At 43.5% G+C, this 19,051-nt stretch overlaps 1 protein-coding gene across 1 annotated transcript in view; it reads right to left on the bottom strand.

Moving 5' to 3' along the window:
- Positions 1 to 19,051, bottom strand: part of CRYL1 (crystallin lambda 1) — a 214,394-nt gene that overhangs the window by 170,954 nt on the left and 24,389 nt on the right. Inside the window, exon 3 of the mRNA XM_075334644.1 lies at positions 6,603 to 6,729. Within this exon, the coding sequence (XP_075190759.1) occupies positions 6,603 to 6,729 (127 nt within the window). The remainder of the gene's footprint in view (positions 1 to 6,602; positions 6,730 to 19,051) is intronic.

Below are 19,051 nucleotides of genomic sequence, written 5' to 3'. Positions count from 1 at the left end.
TAAGATCAGCCACAATATCACAAATCTACGAATGCCATTGTGCATGGGAATGCACTGAATTCTCACCGTGTCATAGTTATTGCTTTAAGGTACCGTCACACATAACGAGATCGCTAGGGAGATCGCTGCTGAGTCACGGTTTCTGTTAGCGATCTCGTTATGTGTGACACCTACAAGCGATCAGCCCCTGCTGTGAGATCTATAGTCGTTGCCAAATGGTCCAGGCCATTTTCTTCAAAGGCGATGTCCTGCTGGGCAGGACACATCGCTGTGTTTGACGCTGTGTGACAGGGTCACAGTGACTGCTGAGATCGTTATACAAGTCGCTACTATGACCTGTATTGTTCCTGCATCGTTGGTAAGGTCTGACTGTGTGACATCTCACCAGCGACCTCCCAGCTACTTACCAGTGATCCCTATCAGGTCGCATCGTTTTTGGGATCGCTGGTAAGTCGTTGTGTGTGACTGGGCCTTTAGTTTCCTGGCTTTATCAGAGTTTTTGGTTATCTATCCCTGTCCCATTAGTAAATATACCAAGGATAATGTTGGATTTTAAGATGCCAGATCCTTTGTGTTTTTTGGTGACAAGTAATTCCTGGCAGCAGCTTATTCCCTTCCAATTTATTGAACGGAGCACGCATGCTTGGCTGATCTGAGCAATTTACTGCTAGCCAAAGAAGTAGATAGATGGTCATAATTTAGCATTTTGTCACAAATTTTAGGATTCTTGCCCACCACCAATACTCCTACAGCTGTTGTGATTTTTACAGTAAAAAAAGCTTGACCTTAATCTGGTTGCTATGGTTTAGAGTATCGCAACCCGCCATATTAAATGAAGCACAGAAAACTAAAATTGGCACAAATTTATTAAAAGGAAGATAAGCCATTCACGTGGAAGTTTTAAATACAACCCCAGGTAAACTTTATTGCGCAACCTGGCACATTACAAAAATCCATCTCATGGCATATGCCTCTACTCGTCTATTCCTGACGTCAAAGATGTTTGATGAGGGTAAATTGTCTGTTACAAATTGTCCTTTATATTACTACATACCAAAACAAAGGTAAATACACTATTCTCTACATCTATTCAAAAACCTTGTGGGAGATTTAGCCACCTAAATGTGCAGGAATTCAAGGGGACATGGTCTCTCTGACAAGGTGTCTGAGAAAATAAGAAAGGGATGTAGCTCAACAAGCAACATCTAGCTCGAAAATTAAGGTACACATTTTTTGGCAAAAAGCAAGCCAAACAACAGGTGGCATAAACTTAGAGTAGTTTTGCACTGTCTAATACTTTGAAATTAGCCATATGCCCATTGTCTAAAGGTTAAGCCACCCGGAATGGAAGTAAATGTCTCACATTCATAGGTCTCCAGCTTTTTAAACCTACTTTTACACGAAAAATCGCAATTCTCAAATAAGTCAAATCTGCAAATTGTGGGCTGGTTCCATGTGCAGCTCTGTGAGCTCATTTGCATTGTGAATCAGTGCCAGTGAAACTAGAACTGTCTAGCTCAGCTGCTTGTGCCCACGATCCTTGGGCAGTTGCGGTCTCTCGTTGTTTTCCCTCTGCGGAGACTGCTTATGTCTCCACAGCAAAGAACTGACATGCTGTGGCTTGGAAAGCCGCACTGCAGGTCTGTTTTTGCTGTGGGAAAATACACTGCTTCCAAAACGCTGTGAACCCTGATGTTGGCACGCAGCCTAAAGGGTACTTTACACACAACGATATCGCTAACGAAATATCGTCGGGGTCACGGTGTTCGTGACACACATCTGGCGCAGTTAGTGATATCATTGTGTGTGACTAAAAGGAGCGACGATCAACGATCGCAAAAACGTCAAAAACGGTTGATCGCTGACACGTCACTCCTTTTCATAATATCGTTGGTGGTGCATGCCGCTGGTTGTTTGTCGTTCCTGCGGTATCACACATCGCTATGTGTGACACTGCAGGAATGACGAACCTCTCCTTACCTGCGTCCACCGGCAATGAGGAAGGAAGGAGGTGGGCGGCATGTTGCTGCCGCTCATCTCCGCCCCTCCTCTGCTATTGGGTGGACACTTAGTGACGCCGCTGTGACATCGCTGTTATGCCGAACACACCTCCCCCTTGAAGGAGGGATTGTTTGGTGTCTCCAGCGATGTCGCTGAGCAGGTATGTGCGTGTGACGCTGCCGTAGCGATATTGTTCGCTACGGCAGCGATCACCCCATGACAAAACAGCGACGTGGGCGGGTGCTATCGCGCACGTCATCGCTAGCTATCGCTAGCAATGTCGCAGCGTGTAAAGCACCCTTAAGGCCAAACAAGGCAGGTATTTTTCACCACAAACACAACAAATCTGCAGCAAATTTGATATGAAACACATTGCATTCCAAAAAGGGTGAATACAGAATAGAAATGTTTCTGAATTTTAATGCTGCAAATCATAAAATCTCTGAATTTTGCATATTTGTTATTGGTTACATGTGGATGCCTTGGGGCAGATTTACTAAAAATGTCAATTTTATTGTACACTTCATGTAACTGTACACCACTTATTAGTTGGATTATTTTACACCAAAAGCCATGGCCCTTTCTTGGGAAGCCATGTCCTTTTGTCAAGAGAGTAAGAAAAAGTATTTGAAATTTTCGCAGGCTTTTGGTGTGAAAACTGCAATGTGTAAATTTACCTTAAATGTCATTGCTTTCTTTAGTCTTGGCCAACTTGGGGCTACAGTACCACAATGAGCTTTTGCTGAGTTTCTGATACTGTTTTTTGCTGCTTAAAAAACAAAGCATCTTACAGTTCTAGTAAAGCTTCTTTTAGACACAGTGTAAACTGACCTGTGATGTGGTGTTTCAATTCAGCAACATGTCAATTTCTCTTGCGGGTATACTGAGTTTTATGTGCAGATTTTCCCCATAGATTTGCATCAGATGTGGAAAACCTACAGATAGAAATTACACATGTATTTTCATTGCGTTTCCTAGTCAGAAACACATCAAAAGCGCATGTAATCTGCACCTACGCATAGCAATAAAGTTTTGTCAAAGCCAAACACCAGGAAGTATAAAAACAAAGCAGCTTAAATTTCAAGTATGGCACACCAAAGATAGACAACAAATTGCAGCGTCAAAAACGCAATAAAACTAGATGTAAAAAGAAGCACAGAAATGAAAAAAATGCAAGTAACCTAATTTAAATAATAGGTGCAGAAATTCTGCAACATCAAATACTCACCAAAAGCTCATGGTGGGATGGAAACAAAGTCTAAAGTGGCTGTCCACTACTCAATCAACCCCTCTCAATCACAATATTTGCTCCATATAAAATAATAAACGCTATACTCATCTCTGTTTCCACCAATGTCAGCGCCGGGTCTCCCGTAACATTATTATAATTGGATCTCTAAGCAACAGTGGTGGATGGGAGACGAGCCACCTGGTAGGAGGTGATAGCTATGAGGGGTTATAATCAGTTTGTGGTGGTTATTGCTGAGAACTGCAGCTCAGCTCCTGAACATGAGGTGATATATTGGTCAAGTAGTATTGAATACAGCATTTGCTGTATAACATTATTAGTAGTGATGAGCGAGCAATATAATAATTACAATTTAAAATTATAAATAAAAAAATTAAATTCTTTACCGGGACTAGAACTCCCGATGTTATGCTTCTTAGGCGGGCCGCTTTATCCACTACTCTAGTGCCTCTTACAATATAGATAGGCAGATTTTGTAATCTTGAAGCCTGCTGTGCTGACTGAAGTCTCTGCTAACCGCGTGAGTCACTTCAGTGCCAATACATCTGGAGCAGAGCTGACAGTGTCGTGTGGATTACGTCGGACCTGGAGGGGTATTTTTGGGATTAATAGAGGAGTGAACCAGGGTTGTTTTTTTGTCTTTTATTCCAAATAAAGGATTTTTCAGTGTGTGTGTTTCTTTACTTTCAGTTCAATCATGAAAGGTGCCTCGGGGAGAGGCCTGCCATGATTAAACTCATTATTACCCCAATTGCCACCGCACCAGGGCAATTCGGGATGAGCCGGGTAGAGTCCCCCAGGACTGTCGCACCTAATGGATGCGGCAATTCTGGGCAGCTGCTGGGTGATATTGTTAGGCTGGAGAGCTCCCCATACCATGGCACTCTCCATCCTGACAATGCCAGCCTCCAGCCGTGTGGCTTTATCCTGGCTGGTATGAAATATGGGGGAACCGCATTTTTTTATTTTTTTTTTATTTATTTATTTTAATGCACGATATAGACCCGCCCACCAGCGGCTGTGATTGGTTGCAGTGAGACAGCTGTCACTCAGCTTGGGGACGTGTCTGACTGCAACCAATCATGGGCACCGGTGGGCGGGGAAAGCACGGAATAACTAATTGACTAATGAAGCGGCAGCCATTTTCTAAAGAGGAAAAGACGCCGCAGATTTCTGACAGCCGTGGAGCGAGACGCCCGTGATCGGTGAGTAGGAAAGGGAGAGGGATTGTGCTGGGGATGCAGGACACATGCAGATAGCAACATATGCAGATAGCCTTACTGTTAAAAGCCACGTTTATGGTGATCGAACCATTCTCGAACGTAACTCGAACTGTCGAGCTTTTAGCAAAAAGCTCGAGTTCGATCTCGAGCATCCCCAAAATCGCTCGAACATGAAATTGGCAAACCCCGAACATCGCTCAACTCTAGTCCTTGGTAGACGTACACTTTTCCAACAATGATCTAAAAACACAATTGTTGCATTTCTGAAGAACAGGGTGAAAGTGATTCAGTAGCCAAGTGTCTCTTGATCTGAACCCAATTAAACACCTATGGGGAATTCTGAAGAGACAAGTTTTCATCACTCTCCATCCAGCATACAGGCTCAAATACAGATTGTTTTTGTTTTCAGTGGGATATTGATAAAAATCTTACTTTTCCAAGGGGCTGTACTCATTTATGCTGAGCACTGTATTTATTTTTTATAATGAATATCTACATAAACACAAGCCTCTAATCCCTGTGCTCCCAAGATACCCAAGTACATGGATAGCTTGACCCAATAGGTTTACAGTACAATAATTATAGTTACACTGTAAGTGATTAGAGATGAGCGAACCTGAAAAGTAAAGTTCAGTGTTCGTACTGAACAAGGAATTTACCAAATATACAGCCTTCGAGTTCAGAGCATGGGTGTTTTACGTATGCTAACCACTCACTAGAGCATCGCTGTGCTCTGGTGCGCTCAGTGCGAGCCATTTGCAGTGTTTGAATGGCATACACTGGGGATAACAAGAGGCGTTATCGGATGTAGTGTGTACAAACAAAAAAAAAATGGAAAATGCCCACCCAACCTTGACCGGAAGTGCGCTGTTTATGGCTGGCTGTATGTGGGTGGAAACCTGAACTGCCCAATCGGTGAGTTCTATTGGAGTTCTGGTCAAGTCCAGGTCCAGAGCTGGACTTTATCTAAAGTCTGGCTGAACCCACCAAACCATATTCGAACGGGTCCGCTCATCTCTATATGTGATATTTTTGTTAAAAAAAAAAAATGGAAAAACATAAAAAACAGTTGTACATCAGTGCTTTGGATCCGTTTCCATCAGTGTTTTGTCTGTGTGTCAGTTTTACCATCAGTGTTTCATCAGTGATTTTCATGTAAGAAAAAAATAATAAATGATAAAGCTTCTCCTATCTACTGTAATGTAAGGCTGTGTGCGAACGTTGCGTTTTTTCATGCGTTTACGCAGCGTTTTAAACTGCAGCGTAAATGCATGCATTGTGCTTCCCCAGTAAAGTCTATGAGAATTAAGCAAATTCCATGCGCACGTTGCGTTTTTAAACGCAGCATTTTGGATGACAAATATTTGACAAAATCGATGCGTTTAAAAAAGCAACATGTCACTACTTTTGTGCGTTTTGGATGCTTTTCCCTCACTGTCTGTGGGAGAGCAAGCATCCAGAACGCATTCAATCTGCATTCAAAATAATAATAATAATAATAATTTTATTCATTTCTATAGCGCTATTAATTCCACAGCGCTTTACATACATTGGCAACGCTGTCACCATTGGGGCTCACAATCTAGAGTCCCTGTCTGTATGTCTTTGGAGTGTGGGAGGAAACCGGAGTACCCGGAGGAAACCCACACAAACACAGGGAGAACATACAAACTCCTTGCAGATGGTGTCCTTTACGGGATTTGAACGCAGGACCCCAGCGCTGCAAGACTGCAGTGCTAACTACTGAGCCACCGTGCCGCCAAAACGCAGCGGTTTTGGATGCTTTTTGAACTCACATGCAGTGACAAAACGCTGCAGATTATTTGTCAAGCCAGAACGCAGTGTGTGTACATACCCATAATCACAGACAACACATGGACTTATACACAGATGCTATCCATGTGGTTTTTGTGATTTTCATGAACCCATAAACTTTGGTGGATAATTTTGATCCTTAACGCAAAACCCACAATCCACAAAGAAAAACCTTGGACATGTGAATAGCTCCATAGATTATATTGGTTACGTGTTCTATCCATGTTTATCACATGAGTAATGGACGTCTATATGAGGCCTGGTATGTTCTATGATACTGGGGTATTTGTGCTAAAGCAAATCTAGTAACTTACTTGAATGAATATGGCGCCCTCTAATGCCGTCTTCAAATCAGTGAAACCAATAATCAAGGAGATTTGCTCCTCCGAGCTCAGACTTCCTCTTAGCATTCCTGATTTTCTCAGTTCTTCTATCTGATTCCTAAAAGGGGGGAGAAAACATAAAATTGTAGAACTAAAAAAAAAAAAAAAAAAGTTCTTATTTTTTTTGTATTCAGACATTGCTTATTTTATGAACAGAGCAGCTACATCAGCAGTTTAAGAGATACCCTCTGGCTGGCTATGGAGTTTAAGGGAATCTGTCGGCAGGTTTTTGCTATCTCATCTGAGAGCAGCATGATGTAGGGAAAGAGAGTCTGAATCCAATGATGTATCACTTAGATTACTGGCTGCAGCCATTCTCACACAGTCACAATTTTTAGCTTTAGTCATGTAGCAGAGCTGTGAGAGCTGTTCCACTCACACCAGGCTCGCTATAGAGATTGTACATAGACAGTTGGGGGTCAGTCCGAGGAGAGGGTGTGCCGGACTGCCCTGCACGTGACTTTGTAGTCCTGCAATGATACGTCTTGCTGCTGAAAGTGAGAGCTCTGGAGTTAAATGCAGGTAACCGCAGCCAGGCCTCGTATTACTGCCGGTTCCTCTGGTGGCCAGTCCTACGCTGATGGTGAGGGCGGAGTTATACCAAGCTCATGAATATGAAGGACTATATGGCAGCAGGTTTATTATTTCTCTAGTGATAATGACTGGCGAGTGTGGTCACCACTGTTCGGTACTCAATCAAGCATCAGGGTGCTTGGGTACTCACAGTGCATGGCCGAGTATCACGGGTCCTCGGATATTACGTCCTTGAAACAACGAACACAAAGCACAGGCTTGCTTCACTGCATGATGTATCTAGGCACCCCAGGGAGAGCCATATGCAGTCTCTGAATGGCTCTCTCTGGGGATTAAAACAATGTTTTTGGATATAGTGTGCTCTCTTTATTGCTGGCTGTATGTGGGTGGAGAGACAAATTTCCCAACCATTGATTTCCATTATAATCGTTACTCTAGTTGAGCCCTTTCAGAGCGTTTGACCTGCTCGGCTCGAGTAATGAGCACCCGAGCATTTTAGTGCTCGCACATCACTAGTCATAGCCTAAAAATCACTATTTTATCAACAATAGGTTATGTTCACACTTCCGCTATTTGGTAACAGTTACAATCCGCCGCTCTGAGAAACAACGTAATCTGTTTGGTGGATTACATTGTTTCCCATAGACTTGTATGAGCGGCAGATTGCGACTGATGACCTTGCGTTGCATCCGCCGCGTGGCGCATCAGTCGTTTACCGACTGGCCGTCGGGCGGGAGGGACGCTGAATGCAACATTTTTTGTAGCGGCAAAAAAACGCACTCCACAGGATTCCGTCGGAATCCGTCAGGAGGCATAATGCATGTCTATGGTGCAGGATACCGTTATCATGCGTCACGCGACGGAGACCGGTGCAGGATTCCGTCAGGTTCTACAGAGCATGCCCAGCATGTCGAGCCGTAGGTTTGAAATTGTCTGAAATCTCTCTTTCTCTCCCTGTGTGCAAGAACTTTTTGCTCTCCTACAGCAGAGTTGCACTGAATATTTTCCAAGAATCTGCGCTACTCACAGGGGAAAATTATGCTGGACACTTGATCAAGATGGAAATCTGCCTGTGAATGAAATTCTCCAAGAAATGAAAGTACCTGTATCTGACGAAAGGGACAATATTTTTATCTGATTTAATTTAAAAGTGGCTTTACTAAGGGTATTTGAGATATTGGGAAAATCTCTTTTGGCATTGCGATACTGGAAATGTTCTCACATTGCAATGTCACTGAACATTGGAATAGTGTCATGTTATTAGCAATAAAATAGCTGTGTTTGTCATGTTATTTTCACAGTGCTGTTTACTTTTTTGTTGGATCCCAGAACATTCATGTTCAAATGGCCAATTATCTCACCGGGGTCATATTTGATTTTATCTCAGATCAACTCAGGTAGAAGTAATATTAAACTGGACTTGATGGACTTTGGCACTGTGGAGTGTCAGGCTGTACCAGAGACACCGCCTGAAATGTCTGCTGAATGGAATATCAAAATCAGACTGTTGCTTTCACACATCAGTTTTTTGCAATCAGGCACAATCCAGTTTGTGCCTGATGCAACGGATCCGGCAGCAAATGTGCAAAAAAACAGACCAACCGGATGCGTTTTTTTCCGGATACGTTGGCCAGGCGTGCCGGAGGGGGTCTCGATTGGCCGGGCAGGCCGGGGGGGTCTCTTTTGGCCGGGCGGGCCGGGAGGGTCTCGTCGGGCCGGGTGGTTCACGTCTGGCTGGGCTATCACTCACGGGCGGTCGGTGGGGCTGCTTCTCTCCTCGTGCGTGCGGTCTTTCTGGGGCAGGAAGTGTCAGCAGGAAGTAGGCTGGGAAAATAGATCCAGCCTACTGGAGCATGCGCAGTGCAAAAAACCGCATGCGGCGGCCAGATGCGGTTTTTGCCGCATCGCGCCAAATCCGGCGTCCATTGGCATGCATTGGAAAAAGTGCCGCATCAGCAGGATGCGTCGCGATGCGGTTTTTTTTTTTTGCCGGACAAAAAAAACGCGCCAGGCAATGCTGCATCCGGCCGCCGCATGGGCTAAATATGCCGCATCCGGCAGAAACCGGACCGAACGCAAGGCCATGCGGCACAATCCGGCACTAATGAAAGTCTATGTGGAAAAAACGCAACCGGCGGCAAAAAAAAATTGGTTGCGTTTTTTCTGCAAACAGCCGGATTGTGCCGCACAGCAAAAACCGGATGTGTGAAAGCAGCCTTAGGCAACATGAAAATCCTGGGTACAGAAACAACATTTATCACGTTACGTACCCACAAGGAATCCAACAGCTTGGACCCCCTGATCATCAGATCTGTCGTCCTGCGCCCCCTGGTCACACATGAGCACTACTATTCTATTCAATGTCTAGGGGTCTGACAGATTGATAGCACAGCGCATGACCATCTCCGTCAGTCCTATAGACACTGAATAGAAAGGTAGCGTGAACTCCTAACTATTGCTATAATCTTAGAGCCCCCACTTTTTATGAATGATGGGGGTCTTAGTGTTCACACACATGACAGATTTTACGGATAGGTTGTCAATGTTGTTCATGAGCTACCCGTCTAATATTAAGAAATATTGGTGTACAGTAATTCACCCCATATGAGCAATGATACTAACTGGAAACATACAGTATAGGGGAAATTTAAAAAGAGACTTGTCACAATGTGACTATAGATGTCAAGCCAGGAACAAGAGGACTCCCGGCAAGCGGCGCAACACAGCGGGAACACCAGGGTAATGTCACGCCAGAAGAACGGAGGATCCCTGGCAAGCAACGCAATACAAAGGGTAAAACAGGGAAGTGATACAATGGTAGGCCGTGGTGCTAGGGAGAAGGGAGAGGAGTCACTTCCTAACACTCAAGTGAGGCTGATCCCTGCACTCAATAGCATACCTATAAGGGTCCTTCCCCCCTTACGATCATGTGCCTAGGCCCTTGCTGACCCTAAAATCGCCTTGACTAGTAAAGGCCAGAGAGACGCTAGTCTCACTAATTACAATAAGACAATATGAGGAAGGTAAGACACATGGGTGGGGAAAGACCCAATAAAAGCACTTCTTGTATTCTTCCATAGGAATCTTTGCAGCTGCAATAATAACAACACCACAGTTATGCAGCAATGAGCTCCTTCACCATGGGATTGAGCTATATACCCGCCAATAGTTAATGTATATGGGAGCAGAGGCAGAATGATGGTTAAGAAAGATATTGATTTCACCTGTTTGATCTTGGGTTGACGATTGCATTGTTCTCCAAGAGATAACCCACCGGTTGACGTGTCAGCTGGTAGCTTTCTCATAGAGAATACAGCTGACAGAATACGGAGCAAGCTCTCCTGTGTATGGGAGAGTCGGCTGATATGGCTGTCGACCATATCATCGTTTGGTCGACAGCCAGCTAAATTGTATGATCAACCTTTCCAAGGGGCAAGAAAACTCTTGGAGCTCTTGACTCTTTCATACTTGTAAGCCCCAGTCATGGGTCACTCGTGGGTCAGCCAAAAAAATGTCTGTCTTGTTTTTGAGGACAGAATGACAGGTAATCTGTTATCTCTGTAGTCATCAGTGTTGCAAAATAGTTTCAATGGTAAAAGTTTCACAACTGCTTGTATAAAATATGTTTAGCTCTGTAACCCAATATTTTCATTGAATAATCAGTGATTGCTTCTTTAGGCATGAATGGAAAATGAAAATAAAAAAGATTCATGAGATAAAGTAAATTCTAATTGTCAGTCAGAAAAAAAAATCCACCTGCAGGAAAACATTTTTTACAAAAATATAATCATCTCTAGATATATCTCAACTTTCATAAACTGCATTTGAACCTTTCAGCACATTTTTCCTTATTTCAGTAGTTTTATTGCTGTGTAGGCACTTGCCCACCAATAACAATGCACCATTTTTGGAGAGATCTGATGTGCCAGTCATGAGAAATCTAGAATCACTGGGATAACTAAAGGGAGCTTTACACGTTACGATATCGTTAATGTTTTATCGTCAGGGTCACGTTATTAGTGACGCACATCCGGCGTCATTAACGATATCGCAGCGTGTGACACTTACCAGCGACCTTAAGCGACCTCAAAAATGGTGGAAATCGTTCATCATGGAGAGGTCGTCCCAAAACCAAAAATCGGTAATGGTTGATTATCGATGTTGTTCGTCGCTCCTGCGACAGCACACATCGCTGTGTGTGACACCGCAGGAGCGAGGAACGTATCCTTACCTGACGCCGGCCGCAACGGAACGAAGAAGGTGGGCGGGATGTTACGTCCCGCTCATCTCCGCCCCTCCGCTTTGATTGGCCGGCTGCTTAGTGACGTCGCGGTGACGTCGCTGTGATGACGAACGTCCCTCCCCCTTAAGGGAGGGATTGTTTGGCAGTCACAGTGACAGTGACGCCGCCAACCAGGTAAGTGCGTGTGACGCTGCCGTAGCGATAATGTTCACTACGGCAGTAAACACACGATATCGCACACACGACGGAGGCGGGTGCTTACACGCTCGATATCGCTAGCAATGACGTAGCGTGTAAAGCCCGCTTAAGATACGAAAAATGGAGCTCTCCCAAGATGGTGAAAAACAACTGCAGTGGTTAGACGGAAGAGAATAAAGGTCTTGCCAAGTGAAAGAAGAAAAGTCAGCAGGTACTCTGTGTGTCTGCAGACTGTTGAATCATGACATTGTGCAATGTGAACACACTGACAATTCCTGTGTATTATCCATGTGGGTGGGCAGTTAGGCAGCCACAGGTATCTAATTTTCATACTTGTGGTCAGGGACTGAACAGACTCTCTTTTGATAGAACATTGAGAAGATTAAAAGTCTCTAGTTGGCATGATTGTAAGTATGAAAATCTTAAACATGTGGTCATGTGACCGCCCATCCCCAAGGGGTATACAAAAGAATTATGGCAGTGTGTCCATTGCACATTGTCACAATTCAGCAGTCTGCAGTCACTGAGAGACGGCAGACTTCTCTTCTTAGAATGGACAACCCCTTTAAAAGGTTCTTGTCATGATGTGACTGTAGGACAGCGAGGAACAGGGGCTCCAATGTTGTTGCTCATGCTAGCGGTCCCTAGCCTATCCCTAACCTCAGCACAAAATGTAAAGGTTCAATACTAAAACACATACCCATTGGCTCCACTTAACCACGATTCTGTTATATACACGGACTGCTGGTGGCGCGCTGCAAAGAAGCATGTAGAATAGAACTGAAGCAGCAGCACTCATCATGTGTGTCCAGGAATCCTCCATTCAAATTTACAGGTCTATGAGATCACCGAATATGCAAAATGTTGGTTGCCACTATATGTAAATCAGGTTTTTGTGATTAAATCTAGTTTTAAAAAAAAATTGGCGATTTTTTTTTTCTCCACATCAATCTGAATTTTAAATAGAATTCTTATGGTTTACAGACGGGTCCCTGGGGTATTTTCAAACTCATATTTGTTGTTTCAGGAAACAACACATGTACATAGCCACAATGGGTAAATCCTCACCCTAGCTTTTATATTGAAGTGTCAAATAAGCCTGTGCAAACATTAATATAAAGGGAGATGGAGCAGGGGATCTGTAAGATCAAATGTCTAATTGGAGGATCCTGTTTTATCAGCTGTATATTAAGATGTTTGTCATTGACATACTGTCTCTGTGGATAAGGATCCCGCTGAAAACTCTTCTTGAAAGAACAGATAGCATGAGTCTAAATAATCCCCAGTAGCAAGTGTGAAAATCGCAAAGTTAATTTTGTTTTCTTGTAATAAAGATTTTCATATGAAGAAAAAAATAAAAAATTGCAGAAATTAAAAAAAAAATACATGTAAAGGCTTTTTCCTGAAACTCCGCTATCCACCAACATATTCTGGTGTTGTCCAATGTCTGGAGAGGTCGTGGAGGGCCAAATCACTACTATACGACCTAGGACGAGCAAGCTGAATCATTTGCTAGGTATGTCCCTCAGTAAACTGTGAGTTTGCATGCATGGACTACTACACACTTTGGATGCCCGACCTCTATGGTCACGGCATACATCGGACATTCTTCTTCTATCAGATCAGCGCAGCTTCAGAGGGGCTGTAAGGAGAAAGCTGGATACTATATACTTCAACTAGGAGACAATGCTGTATGTATGTACTATGACTATTATGGACTCTAGAGTAAGACAGTATCATATAACCAAGTCTAATGAGCTACCAAGTACTATCTCAATATAAGCAGTACTGTTCTGCCATCTATTGCTGATAGTTGGTAGTGCACATACTTTTTACAATTATATGAGTGGAACCAGCTTATTATTCATTTGTGACTTATAAGACACAGATTCTGCTACTTGAAATCTTTTTTATTTTATATCTGCTCGCCCAAACCATTACTCATCTGATGATACAATATCAAAGCCAATTCTGCAAATCAGAGTCAACAATAGCCCTAAAAGTCCTCTATATCAGGCAAAAATAGCAGAGACTAAAACTTAACTTTTAATATAAATATTAAAAGCCTGAATAGGCAATAATGTGCAAAGATACAAAAACCATAAGGTGCAATAATCAAAAACAGGGTCAATCTCACCCGATCCTTGTCAACAGGGTCAATCTCACCACATCCTCCTTGGGAGGATTATTTATGAGGTTGTTGGGCAGACAGCATACTCGGGTGCTGCCCTTGTCAGGGCGGAGGTTTACACATGGGGCACAACGGGGATAAGCTATACCATTTAAACCTGTATCAGTCTGGTGTCTTCCAACCTGTGCCTTTGATATTTTGATTGGTGCCAAATTTATCCGTGCAGAAGCATCGGGTGAGATTGACCCTGTTTTTGATTATTGCACCTTATGTTTTTTGTATCTTTTCACATTACTGCCTATGTAGGTTTTTAATATTTATTAACAGTTAAGTTTTAGTCCCTGGTATTTTTGCTTGTTCATCTGATGATACCAATAAAAGAGCCACTAACTATCAGGCCCCGAATCACCGGTTTAAAGCACCACTCTAGGGTTTGAGGGGTTTTTTTTTGTTTTGTTTTTTATATATGTATTTCAGAGCTGGAGTGGTGCTTTAAATATAATAAGTCTCCTGCCCCCAGTCTTATACTCACCTGTCACACACCTCATCTTTCTCCAACTTGGCTCTGGTTGGTCTCTTGTGATTTGTGACCTGCCGGCAGCTCCAGTGTTTCATAGAGTACTCTAGAGGTCACAAATCAATGTAACTCTATGAGAATCTCATTATAATAATAATAATAATCTTTATTTCTACAGCACCAACATATTCAGCAGCGCTTTACAATTCAGAGGTTCATATACAAACATTCATAAGTAATAGCTATAGAAGATACAATAATTAAAGCACAAATAAAGACAACCCGTCTCGTAAGAGCTTACAATCTACAATGGGGTGAGGTGAGGGTGGCAAGGTACAAGTGTTTATTTACAACAACGGTCCAGCCATCTCGAAGAAATGAGGGATATATAAAGGCTGCATAAGCCGGTCATCAGTCAGTCTTTGTAATGCTTTTGGGTGCGGTTCAGTTTGATGGAAAGTTATGTTCTGAGAAGGGGCTCTATATGAATTGCCTTTGATTAGGGAGGGTGTTAGGCAACCCTAAAAAGGGAGCATTTGAAGCTGAGTAAGTTGTGGTTCGTCCTAGTTTTTTGGGGTACAGCATTCCAGAGGATTGATGCAGCTCAAGAGAAGTCTTGGAGCCGGGAGTGGGAGTTTCGAATTAGTGTGGATGTTAGTCAAAAGTCATTTGCAGAGTGTAGAGCACTGATAGGGTGATAGACAGAGATAAGGGTGGAGATGTAGGGGGGTGCTGCACTGTGGAGAGCTTTGTGGGTGAGAACAAGCAATTGAAATTGGATCCTATGATGTATCGGCAGCCAGCGCAATGACTGGCACAGAGCGTTCTGGCTCTCAGACAGTTGCATTGACAGCTTGTAACGTAAGTTATGAGCACGATATGGCATCGCATTACCAGTATAATACAAGGGCAGACATTTAAAGTGCCGCTCCAGTGCTGAAGAAAAAATTACTCTCACAGTGCTTCACAGACGTGATGATCACTGTCCCCATTGGGGCTCATAATCTGAGTTCCCTATCTATATGCCTTTGGAGTGTGGGAGGAAACCAGAGAATCGGAAAGAAACCCACACAAACATGAGGAGAACATACAAACGTCTTGCAGATGTTGTTCTTAGTGGGATTTGACCCTAGCATTGCAAGACTACAGTGTAACCACTGAGCCACCATGCTGCCCATGTACCTCTTTTAATAGACTTTAGGTAGAGGGGGCTTAACAATGCCAGACTATTCCACCTGGCTCCTAAAATCCAAGACCTGACACAAGAAACACACAATACATTACTTGGCTTCTTCAGCGATGGTCCTCATAAGGAGGTTATTTTTTTTTTTTTACATTTTTTTAGCCTCCTTAACCCTGTCAACCCAGAGCCTGTTTTACCTTCTTGACCAGGCCAAATTTTACAATTCTGACCAGTGTCACTTTATAAGGTAATAAATAGAAAGGAGGCGGTTCGCCGGCAACAGCGACGTCGCTAGGCAGGTAAGTCCGTGTGACGGCTTCAAACGTTTTTGTGCGCCACGGTCAGCGATTTGCCCGTGACGCACAAACGACAGGGACGCGATACCGCTAGCGATATCGCTGCGTGTAACACCCCCTTTACTCCGGACTCCGTTTGGCCTTTGTTCGTCGGTGTCCTTCTTTTCAAAGGATTGATTGCTCTCATTGAGAGAAACAAAATTAAAATTTTGTAGTTGTGATTCCTTTTAATGGCTAACTAAAAAAAAAGTTTTCAAAGGTGCACAAAGTATTGTTGACCGCACTTTTGTGCATGCCTAAAAAGACAAAAAAGTAAAAAAAATTGGACACCGCCGGTTCACAGGCCAGACAGGAGTTCAAAGTAACTCCATCTGCCTAATTATAATTAGACATGAGCTGATCATCAGACATATGTGGCTAACAGGCGCAGCCGCACCTGTTAACCCCTTAGAACACGCTGTAAAACGATGACAGCACGATTTAAAGGCCCGTGGCAGGGATCGCGCCATTCCCCACCGCCATCGCTGGTCCCGTAACACCAATGTGTGGTCATGTTAGCGCGAGGTCAGCTGATGACCCCTGACACTGCCATGACTCACTTCCTGTGAGAGACGACAGAGCGCCGGCACTCACAGGAGATGAGTATTTCTGCTGATCTGAACAATGCCACCCTGATCAGCAGAAATGCACAGGCAATCTGACTGTGAAGTGATAATGTCCCTTAGGGGAAATAGAAAAATAAATAACAAAAATGTAAAAAAAAAGGTTAAAAAAATGAAAAAATAAAAAACCTAAAAGTTCAAATCCCCCCCTTTTGCCACATTGAAAATAAAAGTTACAAAAAAAAATACATTTGTTATTTTCAAAAAATAAACTTTATTCACTGAGTGCTGTGGAATTGTCTCTTACTATTTGGATTACTTCTACCACGGTACACTTACCCATTCCTGTTCGGTGTGCCTACAATTTACATTCCTATAATTTTACATATATCTTAAGATTGGTTCTGTTCCGATATCTATGTATTAAGCTCGGTTCTGCTTTCGTGTCTATGTAGTAAACTTAGTTCTGTTCTCATATCTATGCAGTACGCTCGGTTGTGTTCCGGTATCTATGAAGTGAACTCTGTTCTGCTCCCACATTCATATAGTAAACTTGATTCTGCTCCGTATGCATGTAGTAAATTTGATTCTGTTTCCACAACTATGTAGTAAGCTCAGTTCCATTCCCGTATCTATGCAGTACGCTCAGATTTCTTCCTGTAGCTATGTGATAAGCTCATTTCTGTTCCTGTATCTATGTAGTGAACTCTGTTCTACTTCCTTATTCATGTAGTAAGCTTGACTTTGCTCCGTATCTATGTAGTAAGCTTGCCGATGCTCCATATCTATGTTGTAAGCTTTATTCTATTTTCATATCTATGTAGTAAGCTTGGTTCTGTTCCTGTATCAATGTAGTAAGTTCAGTTCTCTTTCAGCATCTATGTAGTTAGCGCAATTCTGCTCCTATATTTATATAGTAAGCGCAGTTGTTTCCATTTCTATGTAATTAGCGGAGTTCTGTTCCCGAATCTATGTAGTAAGCTTGGTTCTGTTCCCATATTTGTGCAGGAAGCTCAGTTCTGTTCATGTATCCATGTAGTATGCTGTGCTCTATTCCAGTATCTATAAAGTATGCTCGGTTCTGTTCCTATAACTATGTTGTAAATTCAATTCTGTTCACTTATCTATGCAGTAATGTTGGTTCTATTGCTATGTTTAGATAGAAATTTTGGTTCTGTTCCTGTATTTATATAGTAATCTTGGTTCTTTTTCCATATCTGTGTAGTAAGCTTGGTTCTGTTAACGCTTCTATGTAGTATACTAGGTTCTGTTCACGTTTTTACAGTGGCAAGCAAAAGGGTAACAATGTTTTGAACGTTTGACTTTCAGGCTTTATATCTAACCACCCACAACATTTTTGAGCGTGAGAGTACCATAATATTGCAGACAATAATCTTGGCTATATCATACATAAATTTGACTTGACACTATTTAGCATACGATTAGTTATGCAGAATCTTGTCTTAAGGGGGCTTGACACACTACGATATCGCTAATGCGGAGTCGTTGGGGTCACGGAATTTGTGACGCACATCCGGCCGCATTAGTGATGTTGTTGCGTGTGACACCGATGAGCGATTTTGCATCGTCGCAAAAACGTGCAAAATCGCTCATCGGTGACATGGGGGTCCATTCTCAAATATCGTTACTGAAGCAGTAACAAAGTTGTTCATCGTTGCTGCGGCAGCACACATCGCTATGTGTGACGCCGCAGGAACGAGGAAGCTCAGCTTACCTGCCTCCCGGCCACAATGCGGAAGGAAGGAGGTGGGCGGGATGTTACGTCCCGCTCATCTCCGCCCCTCCGCTTCTATTGGGCGGCCGCTCAGTGACGTCGCTGTGACGCCGCACGGACAGCCCCCTTAGAAAGGAGGCGGTTCGCAGGTCACAGCGACGTCGCCGGACAGGTAAGTACGTTTGACGGGTCTGGGCGATGTTGTGCGGCACGGGCAGCGATTTGCCCGTGTCGCACAACAGATGGGGGCGGGTACCCACGCTAGCGATATCGGGACCGATATCGCAGTGTGTAAAGAGGCCTTTACTCTTTTGCCCCATTGTATATAGTAAACCTGGTTCTTTTCCTGTATCTGTGCAGTAAGCTTAGTTCTGTTCCTGTATCTATGTAGTAGGTTCCATTGTATACCCATATCTATGTACTCGTTGTGATGATACGCCACTAGGTGTCTCTCGAAGCTACTAAAAACAGGGCAGTCAAACATGTCGGTGGTCAAAAGCCAGGAAGTCAGATAAGGTAAATAGGAAGTGAGCAGAGCCAAGGTCAGGGTACAAGCCAGAGGTCATAAGCCAGCAAGTTACATACGTTACATAGGGAGCGAGCTGAGCCGAGGTCAGGGTACAAGCCGGAGATCAGAAGTCAGAAAAGGTACACAGGGAGCAAGCGGAGCTGAGGTCAGGGTACAAGCTGGAGGTCAGAAGTATGAGGGAGAACGTCAGAGTCAGGGGCACGGTCAGAGAAGGGTAACAAAGGTCCGGGGTAGGGAGGCAAGATCAGAACAACAAAATTTGCCAATCAGCCCCTGGTCATCAATGTCAGATTGGTGGGAGTGCAACACTATGTACTGCAGTTTCTGATCTGCAGTACCCAGCACATGATGGCTCTTTGCTGTTCAGCAATGCAAGTGTTTACATACGCCTGATGCACTTAAAAACAGGTGA

Source organism: Anomaloglossus baeobatrachus, chromosome 2, assembly GCF_048569485.1.
Source record: "Anomaloglossus baeobatrachus isolate aAnoBae1 chromosome 2, aAnoBae1.hap1, whole genome shotgun sequence".
Taxonomy (NCBI): domain Eukaryota; kingdom Metazoa; phylum Chordata; class Amphibia; order Anura; family Aromobatidae; genus Anomaloglossus; species Anomaloglossus baeobatrachus.
Note: the sequence above shows the minus strand (reverse complement) of the source record. Positions and strands in the feature narration are given on the sequence as shown.